Source organism: Python bivittatus, unplaced genomic scaffold (assembly GCF_059951505.1).
Source record: "Python bivittatus isolate LINGU-HERP-01145 unplaced genomic scaffold, Pbiv_v1 ctg000080_np1212, whole genome shotgun sequence".
Taxonomy (NCBI): Eukaryota; Metazoa; Chordata; class Lepidosauria; order Squamata; family Pythonidae; genus Python; species Python bivittatus.
Window position 1 is genome coordinate 5706987 of NW_028277035.1, and position 18553 is coordinate 5725539.

Consider the following 18553-nt stretch of genomic DNA (forward strand, 5'->3'; position numbering starts at 1 on the left):
TTTGTAATAGGCTTTCTCTAATTTTTTTTTTAAAGCTTTCTCACATTTATACAGTTGTCAGTGGCCTTTGTAAGAGCAAAAACATTGTGGGTGCATTCATCTGGTATAGAACTATACTGCACTTTCCAAATTTTGCTCATTGTCTCATACCCATTTGATCAGAAGTTTCAGAATTTTGTCAAACGCCTTCCCAGGGACACTTGTCAAACTAATCCACAGTAATTTTTGCATTCACACTTGCTACATTTCCCTTTATATAGCAGAACAATAATAGCATTCTTCCAACCATTAGGCCTAGGTGCAGTCTGCACATCTGTTGTTAAATAAGTCACAGGGTGATGTCATATTCAAACCAGATCTGCATTTAAAACATTAAAAATTTACAAACTAACTTTTTTAAAATTAAATTTTGTTGTTTTCTTATTGGTTGTTGGGAGCCACCTAGGATCACTATGTGAGATAGGTGGCCATACAAGTTCTTAAAATTAAATAAATACATATATTTTCCAGCTATATCATCTGTCCCACAGCCTTATCATTTTCAACATTTTTACAACAGTTATGATTTCATTTTCATCAAATTGTTTCAGTTCCAGTTTGACATATTTTCTCACATACAGTATGTCTTTAAAATACCATTTCCAGCATTCCCTCACTTCAGTTTTATCCCAAATTATTTCATCACTTTTAATTCCATGAGCTTTCTTGGAGGGTCCTTGTTTAGTGCTCTTCACCCACTTCCAAAACAATTTATTTCCCTCAAAATCACTTATTTTCTGTGCCTCTTTTAATCTTATTGTTTTCTGCTTTCTGACTACATTCTTTGCAACTGCCTTTCCCCCCTCAATACACATCGTACAATACCTTTCTCATCCTAATTTTTGCAACGAACATTCTCTTACATGCTTTCTTTCTCACCCCCAGCTTCTTTCAATTCATCATTCCATTTAATAATTCTCATTACAGTAACTCCACACACTTCTGTATTATCCTGTAACATAATTACGGGAATCTCTGCTGGCCTTCAGGGGCTCTTCTCCACAAGTTGCTGGATGTGAGACCCTGTTCCTGAGGTTGGGCACATGGGATCAGTTGGGAGTTTTGCTTCTGTACCAGCCTCCCTGCTGTGTAGCAACCTCCCTGCCTGAGCTGCTGGAGGCCATCTCAGGGTTGGCGGTGGAGTTCCCCAGGCCTCAGAGTTGGCTTGGGAGTTCATGGCTACCATGATGGCCTTGGGCCTATCCCAGGTCATCTATGGCCCAATTTGGGACAGTGGTCACACTCCAGACATGGTTTTCTTGTCAGAGCAGTGGCAGCATGATCTGGTGGGGGATTTGATATTATCCCCCCTGTCAAGGTCAGACCACTTCCTGGTGGCCTTGAGATTCTCCTATGCTGCCCCCCTCCTCAGGGAGGTGGGGTCTATTTGAATGGTCCACCCCCAGAGACTGGTGGACCCACAAGTGTTCCAAAGAGAGCTGGGGGTTGTTCCTGAGGCCTTGCTGTGGAGGTGCTGGCCACAGCCTGGAATAAGGAGGCGGCTGGGGCTTTGGACAGATTCGTGCCTGTGTGCCTCTCTTGGCCCATCACCCCCAGCACTCCCTGTGATTTACAGGGGAGTTAAGGGAGCTGAAAAGGGCCAAGAGACATCTTGAGTGCCACTGGCGGAAAACTAAAGACAAGTCCAACTGAACATGGGTTAGAGCCACTATTAAGGCCTACCTTGTGGCGGTAAGAGTAGCAAAAGTCATTATTTCTCCACTCTTATTGCATCTTCAGAGTGTTGCCCAGCAGCCCTGTTCAGGGTCATTCATTCCCTCCTGGGTAGGAAGGCTTGAAAGACTATCTACAGGGCCGTGCAGAGGAATTTGCTGAACACCTGATGGATAAAATTACTCAGATCTGTTCTCAATTGGAGGCCAAGTGTGAGGCGAGTCCAGTGGAGATGCCCGGGAAGTGGACTTACCCAGTTATCTGGGAAGAGTTTGATCCTGTTGGCCCTGAGGAAGTGGACAGGGTCCTTGGGGCTGTGAGCGCGGCTACCTGTATTTTAGATCCCTGTCCCTCCTGGTTGATTAAAGCCACCAAGGAGGTGACTTTAGGGTGGGTACTTGCAGGAAGGGGTGTTCCCGAAGCCTTTTAAGGAGGCTTTGGTCCGCCCCCTCCTCAAGAAACCATCACTAGATCCCACTCTTCTGGACAATTTTCGTCCAGTTTCCCACCTTCCCTTTTTAAGAAAGGTGGTGGAAAAGATAGTCATGCAGCAGCTACAGAGGATCCTGGAGGAAATGGATTATCTGGACCCCTATCGGTCAGGCTTCAGGCCTGGTTATGTGTCAGGCCTAGCACAAAGAACTCCTGGAGACCATGCAGGTTCAATCAGCAAGGTTTATTAGCCAGCGCCTGTTTACAGAAATCTCAGACTGACCACTAGCTCCCAGGCACAGCTATTCACTATCTTCTGGAATTTTTAGGGATGTGCCAGTTTCCTCTGCTTATCTCCAGAGCGTTGCTCTGGAGACGAGAGCGTCGTTTTCAACCCCCTTCCTCCATTACAATCCATCACATTATGGGACAGAAACAGCATTGGTTGCACTTTTAGATGATCTCTGGTGAGAGCAGGATGGGGGTAGTGCACCCATCCTTGCTCTTTTTGACCTCTTGGCAGCTTTTGATACCATCGACCATGGTATCCTTTTGGGTTGGCTGCAGGAGCTGGGGCTGGATGGCACAGTTCTGTGCTGGTTCAGCTCCTTTTTCCAAGGCTGAACTTAATCAGTGTTGATAAGGAGCAAGAGGTCCAACCCTGAGGCACTCTGTGGGGTGCCTCAGGGTTCAGCGCTCTCGCCGCTCCTATTTAATATCTACATGAAACTGCTGGGTGAGATCATCCAGCACCATGGGATGAGGTATCATCAGTATGCTGATGATACTAACTATACATCTCCATCCCTGGTGATCTAAGTGTTGCTGTGGCTACCCTTTCACGGTGCCTGGAGGCTATAGGGGCCTGGACGGGGGACAACAGGCTTCAACTGAACCCTGGCAAGACGAAGTGGCTGTGGGTACAGGGAGCCTCAAGATCAAGAAGTTTATCATCTTTGATTCTTGACGGGGTTGCAATACCCCAAACAGATCTGGTGGGTAATCTTGGGGTCCTCCTAGACTCACAACTCCTGTTCGAAGAGCAGGTGGCAATTGTGGCTAGGAGGGCCTTTGTGCAACTTCGTGTCATGCATCAGCCATGCCCCTTCCTGGATTGGGAGGCTCTCCACACAGTCACTTATGCCCTGGTCACTTCCCAGTTGGATTACTGCAATGCGCTCTACATGGGGCTACCCTTGAAGAGTATCCAGAAGCTACAGCTGGTGCAGAATGCAGCAGCATGGATAGTTCTGAATGCCCCCAGGCCTTCAATGCCCTCTGTTACATGAGCTGCATTGGTTGCTGGTTTGCTTCTGGGTCCAGTTCAAGGTGTTGGTTATCACCTTTAAAGCCTTTCATGGCACAGGACCAGGTTATCTGAGGAGCTGTCTCGTCCCAGTTATATCAGCCCGCCCCACTCAGTCTGGGAGAAGGATCATGTTGTGGATCACACCAGTCCAGTAATTTCAACTGGTGGGATCTAGGAAGAGGGCCTTTTCTGCCACGGCCCCCACTCTATGGAACAACTTACCACCCAAGGTGCGGTATGCCCCCACTCTCATGGCCTTCAGGAAGAGCGTGAAATCTTGGCTATGCCAAATCTTGGCTATGCCAAATCTTGGCCAGATGGGAGCTCACACCAGTGGAAGTGCCTTGTGGGGTAATTGATTCTAACCCCCGTTCATCTTGAATGTTTTTAGTCTTTTTATGTATAGGGTTTTTTTATATATTTTTAGTCTGACTTTTAATTAATTAATGTGGATATTTTTAAAATCGTTTTTGGGTTTTATTCTGTGAGCCACCCAGAGTCACCCTCTGGGGGAGATGGGCAGCATACAAATTTAATAAATAAATAAATAAATAAATAAATAAATAAATAAATAAATAAATAAAATTATTATTCCTATTCCACGCAGCTCCCCCATTTTCTTCTATTATGGCCATTTTCCATTCATTCTGTTGCTAGATTAATTTATCTTCTGATACTTTTACATACAGGATTCATGCCTTCTTTTTCTGCAGTCATTCTACTTTCATGCTAGTTTCTTTCACTTACTTCATTTTCTTCCATGTCTATTTTTTCCCAAAGATTCATTATTGACACTACTAAATATGTCCCACATTCAGAACATCTCATCATTCTTGTATCCAAATCTGTGCCAAATTGTCGTTCCTTTTTGAACCAACTTGGGCCACATGATGCTACGTGGTAAAATTCCAAATAGCCCAGAGCATTCAGTGTCTCTGTATCAAGAGCTTTAAGTATGGCAGGTAGTTGGGTTACCAGATCTGGACTGCAAATGTCCAGTCATAAAAATCACTTGCTGCCCTCTAGTGATGGCCTATTCTTTTGCAGCCTATATCTGGTAGGCCTAATGTGCCAAACTGGAATGATCTACAGTACTCAGAAAACTTATCTATTCAGCCATTCCTGATTGGCTTCAGTAGACCCCTCCCTTCCACATGTGCTCAAAACACAGAATAAAAAGCCCATTTTCACTGACGCTATAAAAGTATTTATTCTTGCCTCCAATCTAGCATCTTGAATTCCAGAAATGCCCAACAAAGTGAGATTAAATGAGTTTAGGTTTCTTACATGGTGAGTAATCCATATTGAATGATTTAATTTTTTATTTGATTTATGACACTGGGAGTCCTAAAAGGAGTTTTATGTCATATTTTGTACTTCTTGTTCCTTTTTTACCCAGAGACAATTATGTGTTTTCAGCATTCATCGTCCAGTTTCTGAACAAAAAATGGTGCTCTTACCACATTCATACAGTCTTAGAAGCTCCAATAGAAGAGAATATCTAGCTCAGGGTTGAACTATGGAGTTCTTGGTGCTCTCTGAGCTTGGTCGTTTGCTTGCAGATGTTTCATTCCCTGACTATCTTCAGTGCGAGTGTGGGGTTTACTCCCTGTTTATATACAGCAGCTTTCCCTGCCAGTGTTGGTGGGGGTGTGGTTTCTCTCCTTGGTAGATGCTCAAAATCCAGGTTTGAGTTCCAGAAGAATCAAGGTGGAATACCCACACAGAACATTCATTCTACAGGATAGTATCAAAGGGCTACAGTTCGCATACACATGAAACTTCCAAAAAGGCTTTGCCAGTCCCATCTTGGCTTTTTCTCATATCTCTGGGTACTTTTCTGCCTGAGTGCCTTTGTTTCATCCAGTTATGTGGGAATTACCTGTTTCTGGAGAACCATCTTTTGTTGTGGGAACCATACTTTGGATTTTCTTCAAAGTCATCATTTTTCACAAGCTGCATCAGCTGAAATCCCCCAAAGTAAACCCTTCTGCTTCTATGGCTGCTTTGAGTGGGTCTCATGCACTACATTTCTCATATATGTTAATTCACAAACACATGGTGTAAAGCTACATATAATTTTGTATGTTTCTTGTATTTATATACTGCCAGATTCAACAAAAATAACTCCTGGCAGTTTATAACCCAAAAACATAAAAAGGGAATAAAGCCAGTAAAAATATAAGCAACAATACAAACTGTGATGTATTGGTGACCATACATTTCCCAAAGGCCCTCCAGAACAGTTCTGTCTTAACTGTTTCAGGAAATCCAACAAAGTGGGCAACAACCTTATCTCAAGAGGGAGGGTGCTGTACCACCGAGAGCAGTAACAGAAAAATGTTGCCTGCAAGCCCTAGTCCCCTTCATCTCCCCTACATGGAAGACCATTAAAAGGTGTTGGCTGGAGGTCCACACTGAGTGAGTTGGGTATTATCCATATACTATAGCAATATATAATGCTGGTGGTAATATATTGGCATTAATTCATAGTTAATATATTCTAACATACTTTTGCTTTTTGCTTTTTGTTTTGCCAAGATACTTACAAGAGATTTACTTGCATACTTAGGTCATATGTTAAGTGTATAATAGAGGTGTAGTTTCAAAGGCAGTTGTCATATGTATGAATTGGGAGTAATACATCTTGTGTGTGTTTCTTCAGGTTAGTCTTGACTCCTGGCAACTGCCTGGACAAGTCCCAGCAATTTTCTTGGCAACATTTTTGAAAGGGGTTTACCACGGTCTTCTTCCTAGGATTAAAAGAAAGTGACTGCCCCAAAATCACCCAGCTGGCTTGATGCCTAAGGCAGGAGTAGAACTCGTGGTCTCCTGGTTTCTAGCCTGATACCTTTAATTACTGTATCAAAGTGGGTCTCAAGTAAATTTTACTATTGTCTAGGTTAAAAAATTCCCTTAACAAATATATGTAGAATATATGTATGTAGACCATTAACTATGTTTACTTCCATGTCTGAAAGCCAATATAAGAACAGGCAGAAACATTTATTTACACATTTAATTAAACCAGATTCATTTCTATCGTTGCTTGAGTTTTAGAAGATCCTATTAATAAACTTCAAAAAATAACTGGAGAAGGAAAAAATGATTCTTATTAGAACAAGTAATATCTTAAAATGAAGACCCTGTAATAGAGAGGATGAAATGCCCTGCCTAACAAAAAAAAAACAAAAACCCAACAACATTAAATCAGCAGAATGTTTAAAATGTATTTAAACATTTGTTTAAACATCATTTATCAAATTAAGCCCCAATGCAATCAACCAGTCTGGGAGGTTTTGAGTTCATCAGGTGTCCTTGTTGGAGGAGCTGCACCTGAACCTAAACAGAGTGCTGAATTAAAAAAAATACTGAGTAATTAAGAAGCAGAATGTCCCATTAAAAAAACACCCATAATATAGTTGTCTTGAATGCAGAGTAGAGGCTTAGTACTCTTAGCTGTCAATGTACGCTAGCAGACATTCATTTTTATTGATTGATTGATTGATTGATTAATTGTCAAATTTATATGGCCACCCATCTCACAAACAAGTGAATCTGGGCAGCGTACAACAAAGTTAAAAACTATTAAAATATACAGAACTATTATTACTACTTAAAAAAAACTTTAAAAACTATAAAAACAAAGGCTAAAAAGAAAACAAATATTAGGTGAAGAGAGGATGTTAATAATAATGGAGCCAGCTCAGTATCTCAACAATCCCCTGGGGTCCCCAGGCCTGATGGCACAACCAGATTTTGAGGGACCTTTGGAAAGACAAAAGTGAGGGAGCCAGCCTCACTTTGGAGGGAAGAATGGTCCATAAAGCAGGCACTACGGCAGAAAAGGCACACCATTTAGGACCTGCCAAATGTAGCTCCCTAACATCCCCTTTCTGTTGGATCTGGTGGGATGGGCAGATGACTAGGCCCCATGCCATGTAGGGCTTAAAGGTCAAAACCAACACCTTGAATTGGAACCAGAAGCAGACTAGTAACCAAAGCAGCTCGCAGAGCAGATGTAACAGTGCTGTTCCAGAAACAGATAACTGCCTGTACCACTGCATTATATTTGAAGTAACAGCTTGATTTATTTAAAATAAAATGTGAGAGACTGTGGGAACTGGCAGAGGAGGACTTCAGTGGTTGCAGGGAGAGAGAGTAGAGCCCAGCAGTGGGGATTATGGGAAGGAAATGTTTCAAAGACATGCTACCTTAACTGACCTGAAGTCTGTCTTAGGTTTTTCCCCTGTATTAGAGGTGGATATAGTTCCATAATACTGGATGATCAGCTATGTACATATTCAATCACCAGACTATTCCATCCTCTCTTCTGTGATTTGGATATACATACATAGTCACATTTAAATGATTGTATTCTTCTAAAAAAACCTCCTCCTCCTCCTCCTCCTCCTCCTCCTCCTCCTCCTCCTCCTCCTCCTCCTCCTCCTCCTCCTCCTCCTCCTCCTCCTCCTTCTTCTTCTTCTTCTTCTTCTTCTTCTTCTTCTTCTTCTTCTTCTTCTTCTTCTTCTTCTTCTTCTTCTTCTTCTTCTTCTTCTTCTTCTTCTTCTTCTTCGAGCTGGGAAGATTGGGCAGGCCAGACAGTAAAATATGCCATGCTGGCAGCTTCTGAAAGGAGGAGGAGGAGGGTGGGGGGTTATAGAGTGGGCAATCATACCAACCTCTCTGAACTTGGTTTGGTTGAAACCTGGAATAGCCAGAGCTTTCCAGATTCTGTTCCTGCCAAATAGTAACCAAACCAAAATTGTTCAGGAGAACTTCTGGAATGCAAAGTATTAGTTCTAGAATTTTTCTATTTTGTGCACACCTCTAGTAGTAGCCATTGAAAAAGCCTCTTGGGTAGTCAGCAAAACAACCTGATCTTAGGGGTGGGGATGGGGAAAGGACACAAAGAAACTAGTGTCAAGTCTTTCAAAGCAGTTCATGATAATGACATTTAATTCTTGTAGTCCACATTTTTTTAATCTGTATCCGGTTGATAACAATTGCAACTCTTCTTAAAATTTTCAATCTCTTCATTGTTATTTACATTTGTAGGTCTTATTTGCCCATAGTTTTCAGAAAAGGACGTGAATTTGAGAGCATCTGACTTCTCCAAGGCAAGCTTCAATTTAGATCATGTTACTTATCTGATGCTGGATTGGAAGAGTATGCAGAGTTTAAAATACTTAAAGCAAACAAAATTTAAATCTTGTCCAATGCCTGAAGACCATACCTTTTATTAAGCTGGATAAGCAAGTCTATTCTTCCAACTACAATGGAAATTCTTCCTGGTAAATAAGAAAAAGAATGAACAAAAATATTTAATAGGCTCCCAAAGCAGAAGATCATGCAATTATTTGTATGTAAATGTTGTTAATAAATAAAAAATGAACTATTTGCCTTTAAGTTGTTTGAATTGCTTTTTGTCCATCTAGTCTCCAAAAAATGAACCTGACTTAAGGTGTCTTGACATTTTTTGTCCAAATCAAAAGCTCTACCCATCACAGAGGATGGAACACAGATCAGGCACAGAGCACATGCTTCACACATAGGTTCAATCCAAACATCTGCAGTTATGGCTAGGGAAGATTCCAGAACTGCTGGTAGTCAGGGTCAACAACACTGATTTAAATCACTCAGTAGTTTGAGCCACAATCAGAAACATTCCTATATTCCTATACATTTCTATATCACACTTGCAGAGAATGTACAAGAGGTGGCAGTGTTCATGTTCAGCTTGACCAGGTATGAGAAAAAGCACACAGCTCTTCCCAGCAACATCTAGCCTGTCAAGCTTGTAAAGAATGGCATGGAGCTTATGTAAGCTTTAGCATCATGAGCACTGGTGCCATTCGAGACAACCTTATATTTACTGATTGGATCAAAAGCAATCTCTCTTCCCCGATGGAGGAAAAGGAGATTATAGCAAGAAAGCCACTGAATAGGTTATCTATCTATCTATCTATCTATCTATCTATCTATCTATCTATCTATCTATCGCATTTATCTGGCCACCTATCTCACAAAAAGAGATTCTGGATGGTGTACAACAATCAATAAAACAACAAATATATAAAAAGCAATCATTATAAAAATATAAAATATCATTATTAAAAATGAAAAACACTATAAAAATTTAAAATAACTAAACCACATGGAGAGCGTAAAAAGAATCAACCACAGTGGAGCCATCTAGAATATCTCTAGTTCCCTGGGACCCCCGGACTTGGTGTGTTATGTTATTAACTGTGTGAGTAATTACCAGGCATGTCAACATATGTATAGATCTATAAAGAGATATATTTTTACCTTGAGTTGGAAGAAAGCAGAGAAAACTCCCTTTTCTGATGAATATGTTTGCAGAATGAAATTCTTGCACTCTAAACAAGGAATAACAAACAAAAACTGAAACTACCAATCAAATGGAGAAAATAATTAATGAGTATTATAGAGCTATGAACTTTGTTTTTTTAATGAGGCAATAATTTTACTTTTATTGTTCATTTTTAATCAACCTTTGTTTATTGGTTTATTTATTTTGATTTACATGGCTGCCCCTCTTGCCACAGTGACTCTGGGCAGTGAACAAAATTTAAATGGAATGTAATATAAATAAAATAAAATATAAAGCCTTAAAATGTATGATGGTTTTACAATACAATATAAAATATATTCTGTAATTGCTCCCATTCAGAGTATGCTTGAGTATTTGAAATGATTGAATGGAGCCATGCTTTTTCTTCAAGGCAATAACAGAGTGAAGTCTCCTTTGAATTAAGCTCCTGACAACTTAAGCACAGCCATGCAGTGTTCTTAACAACTGTACAGACGTGGTTTGCCACTGCTTTCTTCTGAGATTTTTTTTCCTACCAAGAAAAATAAATTAAAATGTAATCTCAGGATTTTTTTTCCCAGTGTTGTAAGATTCCCCATGCTCTTTCAGTTATCAGGAATTGACTTCAATGGATAGAATACTAATAGAAAAAAATTGCACTGACAGAGGATGCAGTGAAAAGGGCTGGAGGCTCATATGGACATTCTGGCCTTTAAAAGACTCTGCCAGCAGTCAGGGCTCATCGGGTGGTGATTCACTGGACTAGAAGGTATTTGCCCCATTCAAATCTACGTTCAATATTTTCTAGGCAATATAGATTGAACTATGTTCAGATGTGAGGTCCCAGAGATAGTGATAAATAATGATGCTGACCCAATGTTTTCATGCCAAATATGCATAGATCTTCAGCCCCAATATCCGTTTTTTCCCCATGTCTGGCTCCATAGCAATGGTTCTAGTAAGTGGTCATTAGACATTGAAAAATATCAATCTACAGGTAGTCCTTACTTGCAGAAGATGCACCTTTCTTCCTTCTTCTGTACAAAACTACAACCAGTAAAATGGAAAGCGACAAAATAATAGCACACACAATGAATGCTGTTATCGGTGTGGTCTTTTCTGCTATAATCATGAAAGTTCTAACACTTTCAGGTGTCATACATGTAGAGGCTGTATAAAATAAAGAAAAGAAAATGGAGTGAATTTTCCACCTGGACACCTAAAAAGGTGGTATCTTCTTGAAGTGGAACTGAACTCCTGGTAATTTCATGGACTGTCCATATGATTTTCTTGGCAACAGCACAGAAGAGGTTTGTCATTACCTTCTTCCAAATTAGTCTAGTTCTCGGTTTTATTGGTGGTTTCCCATCCAAGTATAAACTTGGTCTGATCCTACTTAGCTTTTTGAATCCAAACAAGTTCAACTATATGCTGCTACCTAGCAAAGAATATGGGCAGTGCTCAACAAAGATACAACATGGTAGGAAGCCATTCCCTTCCCAAAAGTGGGACTGCTACAAGTCCCTGCCTTGCCTCCTAACCACAACCATTGCCCCCTTTTGTGTTGAAAGAATGTATTTTCCCAGGTCTGTTAAAAGAAGTACTTCCTATTAATTCCTATCAATCATGACAACTAAATGGAGCTTCTACAGAAGCAGAAGATCACTGAATATTGGATACACAGGACAAATAACATGACGAAGTGATGGACTTCATGTGCTGCTGGAGTTCTAGTCCAGACAGAGATAAATAGCTTGCCAAGAACTCAGTGCAAGACAGAGACTGAAATCTGAGCATCAATCTCACATTTTTATTAATTTGCCCCCAAAGATCTTATAATTAAATTTCCATTTAATTACCCCAAAATGCTCATTACCCATGCAAAATGGTTTAACTGAAAGTTAAGAGTAGTTCTTAATGGCATCCAAACATCTTTAATAACTTTTGTTTTAGTACTTGATAATTATAATTACCAATGTTCCTTGGTTCATAGTGATAGTTGTTGGCAATCTGAAGTATAGACATGACAATGAAAAAATGAAACACACCTGATTGTTTGCTGGGAACTCTTGTGCTGTTGAAAGTACAGCAATATTCAGTTTCAGAGAGAGCAGAATCCAGTTGAAGGGTATTGCTTAGACTGAATGGCCCATCCTCATTTTTCACAGACTCAAATGTTGAATTATGAGTCAGATTATTTCCAGCCTTAGAAACCCAATACAGCTTCTCCTCTGGGTAACCTCCAGATGCTGTACAAACAAGAGTGTCATTCCGCTTTATGACTTGAGGGCTTGTATATGGTGCTGTAAAATATGAGAATGTAGCAATCAGAACAGGAGAGCTACATTTTGGCAAAACAGAGAAATTATTCACAGATTTTAAAGGAATAAGAGTTCCTCCAGGGTCTACTGCTTTTTCAATTATATTTGTATCACTCCCATCCCTTGTCTCTCTTCAGGGATGTATGGATCTCAGCCAGTTATCATTCAGGCCTAATTCTTTTCATTTCATCATATCAAAATAGAGTAATGTGACTGCCGTGGACATCTACAGGATAGTCCCAGAGACATCATAATTGGCAGACCAAATACATATTTGTGTTTTTTTTGGAGGATTTAAAATTAGTTTTTTGTTATGTCCTATTTTGCCCTATTTTGGACAATAATATTCTAGTCTTTAAAAGAAGAACAAGAGTTTGTTTGTTTGTTTATTATAGGCAGTCCAACTAAAAAATTACTATGGGCGTTGTATAATTTTTTTAAAAAAAACCATTAAAAACAACAGAGGAAATGAACCAAGGAGCAAAAAGCAAACACCTAATAAAATCCCTCAAAGGAACATTTCCTAACTAATTTCTGGGGAAATAACCAGGTCGTTAAGGCCTGCTTGAACGATTCCAGGGTTGGGGCCATTTGAACCTTAAGGGGAACACCATTCCAGAGAGCAGGCATGGCAACAGAGGCATCAGATGACATTCTTTTATGTATATGGACTTCATGAGCCCTTTGTCCCAAAGCATTGCCTATCTCTTCACCTTAAATTTCTTCTTCTTGATTTTCAGCATCAGAGCATACAGGTTCCAGTATCATTTGCTGGATTAATAGTATTTATTTTGTCTCATAGCCATAACCTCTGCAGCAAGAATCCATTATATTTGAACAGCTAAACCATCACATTATTCCTGCAGTCTTTTCTACAAAAGCATTTTGAAAGTATATTTCAAAACATTCATGTTTATGACATTCTATTAGTTACATACTTCTAAATACTTGCTCAGGGAATAAGCAAAAGTGGAGAAGTCTGGTTGTAAGCTACCTAGAAGCATCTGACTGACATTGCTGGAAGCAGCGGTGCAGGACTAGATGGCCATACCTTATTAACTTTATCTTTGTCCCTGTGACAAAATAAGATCTAACATTCCAATATAATTTTCATTTTGTCTGTTCCTAACCAAGCTGATGCTAAAATAACAAAATGTGTGCCATTGTGAAGGAATGTTGAACCAACCTTGGGAATGAGGAAGGAATGAGCAAGCTGCTAAGAAGGAACTTTGAAAAAAAAAATCACACAGTCCTAAGAAAGAGGAGAGCTTGAGAAAATCATTCAGAATATCCCCACCTTCTGTTTAGTGTAAGACAGGCAGAGATAAACCTACAAGAACAACAAAAAGCACTCCAGAATTCCTGCCACAGCTGTTTCTTGACTTTGCCCCCTCCAAGTTTCTTTCTGCCCCACTAAGCAAAATCAAGGCAGGATTATTTGGATTTTTTTCTTACCCTTTCATCTTCCTTAGGACTGTATAATCTTTTCTCAAAGTTCCCTTTTAATGGCTCATTCATTCATCCTCCTTCCAAGGGCAAATCTACATTTCTTCACAGCCATGACATCATGATGCAAGCTCTGCCTTTTGTGCTCAGATTGCAAGATAGCACACAAGTATGTAAGGGCTGGAGTTTATGTCATGATGGACATTTAGTCATTTGCTCCCCTTCTGCAGATATTTATGGCGAAAGCCAGTATTAATAGTGAAATTTCATGTGTGCCCTTTCAATGGCAACTGCTATAGCAACTGATTTTGACCAATACATATTCAAGTCTAGCTTCTTGATGTCCATTGATCATTGGCTCAGGCTTACCAAACACCTCTAGAAATATAGTCAGTTCACCCATACAGTCTTCAGTTACATATGTCAATGTATAGTTTCCTTCATGTGATATCTTTACTTGGTTAATAATCAGAAAAGCCATAGAATCCTGAATTTTCAGTGTTACTTCACCAAGAGTCAACTTTCTGTTCTGTTTGTGGAGGACATCTGTGGAATAACTCAGGTTTCTACTGCTGGAGTAGAATGTCATTTCCATTTTTTCAATGGGTGCATTATTCTTGCATTCAGTGATAATGCCTTTTCCAACTTCTGTAATGTTGTGTTTTGAACATGATAAACAATCACCCTCTGAGGAAAAAGCAGAAGAAACATACAGTTGCACTGCATTTTTTTTTTCAAGAACCAAACATAAATAATTAGGAATTAAGAATATTGTTTCTACAGCCAGAATACATACTTGGTTTGCAAAAGATTCAGTGCTTAGTAGTTCAGGCAATAAGGCTGATAAGAAAGCTATCCTAAAGTTTGGGAGAATGGCCGCTATTCAATGTAGTCACCTCTGTTTTGTCTGAAATACGGATAAACTGAAATCATGATGCCCATTGACTGTATTCAGATAAACTATGGCTGTTAAAAATAATATATGTTTTGCTGAATAACAATGGGCTGTTTCCACGTTATGCTAAATCACGATGCCTGCATTCACACAAACACTTAAGCCAAGACCAAAAATGCTTATTGTGAGCTGTGAAGTCAGCCATTATTTACTGATTACTGCAATGCACTACATGGGCTGCCCTCGAAGATCTTCCAGAAACTACAACTAGTCCAAAATATGGTGGCATGCAGAGTTATAGGGGTTTCACATTTTGCCCATATTACACCACTGCTGTGTGAGCTGCACTGGCTTCCAGTTTCTTTCCAGGTGCAATTCCAGGTGCTGGCTGTCACCTTTAAAGTCCCAAATTGCAAGGGACCAGGCTACTTGCAGGACCACTTCTCCCTGAGGATATCTGCCTGTCCCACCAAGTCAGATAGGGTGGGCACACTCCAGGCCTCTTCCCTTAAATCTTGTCATCTAGGAAGCAAGCCCTCTCTATAGCTGCCCTTGCCCTGTGGAACACCCTTCCCCCAGAGATTCAGCAGGCCCCCAGCCTCCTTGCCTTCCAGAAGGCCTTGAAGAGCTGGCTCTTCCCACAAGCACTGGGGTAGGTTGAGGCTGAAGCATAGTATAATAATGTATAGATGTATGGAGAATGCTGTCCTGGGGGACCATAAGTTTTATATAGAATTTTATAGGGTTGCTTGATTTTATTCTTGTTTTTTACTGATTCACAAATTGCCCAGAGTTGTATTACAATATGGGTGGCTGTATAAATCGTCTAAAATAAATAAATATAAATTCTCGTTGTGCATGACATTCATCAGGAAAATATATCAGTTGATCATTAACAGTACCAAGTAAGCACTATCCATGCACAATACCTTCTTAAGTATTCTATATTAAAAAATGCCATTTTTAGAGGCACTCAAAAATTAGCCATTTTGGAAGATTGCCACAAGCCAGTGTTGATTCAACTGCAGCTAATGGCTGAAGGAGAATATCTAGCTTTATACATTTTGATCACTGAAGGGAAGAACACATATTTGGTCCTTCGGCCTTTCTCTTCATAGAGGGACTAGAATGACTGAACCTCTTCAAACAAAAGAGAGAGGGGGAGAATCCCAAATGCCAGTAGAAAAGTTTTCATTTGGACCAATTGGGAGATTGGTTCCTCACTCTCTCTTTCATGTACTTCACCGCCTGTCCTCCTTAATGTCTTGAAAGGAATCTCTGTCAGTTCTTGAATCCAAAGTCCTATCTTAAAAATGTACAGTACATACAGTATATCCCTGTAAGTTATCTATAAGAAATTTGTCTCTTTGACATCTCCAATAATACATAAGTTCTGCATAGCTAAACAAACGTCACATTTTTCTAAGCAGGAAAAAAACTGAACAATAACTTACCATATATTCCTGAATGTGTAACTGAGAATAAGAATATCTAGTTTTTGTACCAGGTGTTATTAAGTAATTTTTATTTTTTATTTTGCTTTTCTAAAGCCTTATAAGAGTCCTGTAAGTCTAGTAAATGAACACATAAATAAATAGGTGGTCTATATCCTATAACTGAATTATGGTTATTGATTTGACTTACATTTGTAGTCAAAATCTGTAATAGATTCTTACAGTTAAATAAAAATGTACGGGCAACCTGAACTCCCCCCCCCCTTTTTTTTACATTATGTTGAAGGGGAAAAAAGTATATACACTGTATCTTACGATTCCAAGAGAAAGAAATCACCTATTTCAAAAGAAGCAGTGTGTTTCTTTGGCTGAACACCAGGCAGTGACACACCACAGTCTTTAGTCAAGGATCATTTGTAAAGACACTTACAGCAAAAGAGGCTACTCATGTTAGCTACTAACTATTTACTTTGGGTCCCAAGGCATATACCATTCACTCTTTCCATGAACTGGCCATTCCACAGAGAACCCTTTTCTTCAGCACAGTAACCCCACCCCAGCAGCAGCCAAGAAGCACAAGCCCAAAGCGGCAGTTCCCACAGCACAGCCGCCCTGCAATATCAAGAGCAGTCGCAGAATGGCGGAGACAGAAAAAGTCATTAAAAGTCAGCTGCAAGAGAGTCTGAGAGAAGCTGGACGAACGCCTCGGAGGCTGGGGCAGGGAAGGAAGAGACTCCATTCATCCCCACTTCTGAAGTTTGGGGATGTTACTATAGAAGTGAAGAGATGCTGTGGAAATAAGGGAAGGGAAAAGGGAAGGAACTCAGAAGTAATCCAGAAGTATCTCTTAAGTAACTCATAAGTAATTTGTAAGTAAATATAGTTATTGATTGTAAGTTTATAGGGGCAGACTTAAGAAATGTAGGCTTAGAAACAGCAAAATAGGTTTAAGGAAAGACAGGAATCAATACATATGATAAGAGTAAAAAAAATAATAGAAAGCCTAGAATTTGAAATAACTTATTTGCTAGAGTAAGTACAAACTGAATTCAGTTTTCTAGGTTTATTTTGCATTTAGGTAAAAAACAATACTCATTCTCAGGGTCACAAGCCTATTCTCTGTGTCTCTCTGTGATTGAGTGTGTCTTGTGTCATCTCCCAAAGAATCTGTGACACTGATAACATTTGAAGATGAGTTAGAAAGAAGAAAGAAAGGAGGAGGAGCAAGTTGGCTTTCCAAAATTCATGACTTTGGCATTTGGACCTTAGCCTACATTTGCAGGTCACCTTCCTCCCTGCCTGCCTGGCTTGGTGTACAGATTCTTAGTGTTCCATGACCTGACATAGCCAGTGCACATAAATACAAATACACCCTTTCAATTCTCCAAAAATACAGCAGCGGTCATTTTAGGGTTAGAAATTGGAGCTTGTTTTCTTTCCTTCCCCAATAGAAAGCAAGGCAAAATAAGAGTAAAGGAAGTGCCACTGACCGAATCTCGCTCCTGTCCTGTTATAAGGCAGTACTGCATAAAAATACAGTAGCTAAAGAAACAAATTAAGAAAATAGAAAAGTTTACCTGCTTGAATGTCACTTAAAACAATCAAGAGTAGGAAAGTGAAAGGTAACTTTTGGAAATATGCCATCTGCCAAACGTTAAGATCAGTTGCTTCCCGTGAGAACCTCTGTGGAAGATGATTCAGAGATCAAGTCACCGTCTTGGAACAGCAATTTTCTTCCTGTTGGGAAATGAGGACATCAAGAATTCCTTCTCTGTTTTGTTCCAGTAGAATAATCTTTAAACAAAATTATTCCCCAAAGAATCATTTTCCTTATACTTCTGGATTACAGCCTTCCTTTTAAAAAAAGTCACACAAAATTATGTAAAGGAGAGAAATCTCTTCATCACAAAAGAGAATGGTCATTAAAGGTGTCTGGATACAACTGGCTGTTTGTCATACAAAGATTATTTTCCCTGTTTGAAGGGGTCAGAAATGATTATTTATACACTTACAGTAAAAGAACAAATTAAAAGGAAGAAAGATAATGCATATTTTTAAGACGAATACCATGTATCAAAGGAAGGGACATGTGAGGCAAAATAATGGGTAAAACAGGTTAAAATCAAATCAGACAAACATGACACACGTCAAAAACAGGGTGGAGCTCCAACTGCACCATGGCAGCTTCCATCTTGACTTTTTTACCATACCCTGTAGACATCCCTGGACAAAAGTGTGTTACATATATGCATATAAACAGCAGTAGTAACAGGGCAAACAAAGTCCCCCAAACAATCAGATGCTCCAAGCCTAAGTAAATTTAAAATTGGCTTCTGATGGCAAATGCCTTGGGGCAAAATTTAGCAAGTTACTTAGAAATTACAGGTGTCTGCAAATAAAAGTGTACAATCTGGGACTCAGGTTAGCCCACACACCCAGCAAGAGGAGGATTTATCAGAACTGATAGCCGATTCTGATATAATGGGCAGGGCAATAGAGAGTGGGCTATTAATTCAATTATTCCTTCTGAGCATGTGCAATGGCAATCTAAATAGGAAATGTTATTAAGCTGCTTTTCCCCAAGTTTCAATAGAAATGCATTAAATCTGGCTACTGTGAACACCTTCCTGTATGAGGAAGAAAGAC

At 39.7% G+C, this 18553-nt stretch overlaps 1 protein-coding gene across 7 annotated transcripts in view; it reads right to left on the reverse strand.

The window, feature by feature from the left end:
* Positions 1–6459: 6459 nt before the first annotated feature.
* The window catches only part of LOC103060734 (butyrophilin subfamily 1 member A1-like), a 34966-nt gene continuing 22872 nt past the window's right edge, over positions 6460–18553 (reverse strand). For 6 of the 7 annotated variants that reach the window (XM_088133426.1, XM_088133423.1, XM_088133424.1 and 3 more), the window contains 6 exons: positions 17485–17644; positions 13928–14245; positions 11840–12094; positions 10800–10961; positions 9767–9837; positions 6460–8745 (listed from right to left, as the gene is read on the reverse strand). In XM_088133426.1, coding sequence (XP_087989552.1) covers positions 8728–8745; positions 9767–9837; positions 10800–10961; positions 11840–12094; positions 13928–14245; positions 17485–17551 — 891 coding nt within the window. In that variant the 5' untranslated portion in view covers positions 17552–17644 and the 3' untranslated portion in view covers positions 6460–8727. The remainder of the gene's footprint in view (positions 8746–9766; positions 9838–10799; positions 10962–11839; positions 12095–13927; positions 14246–17484; positions 17645–18553) is intronic. The other variant, XM_088133427.1, reaches the window with a different exon arrangement.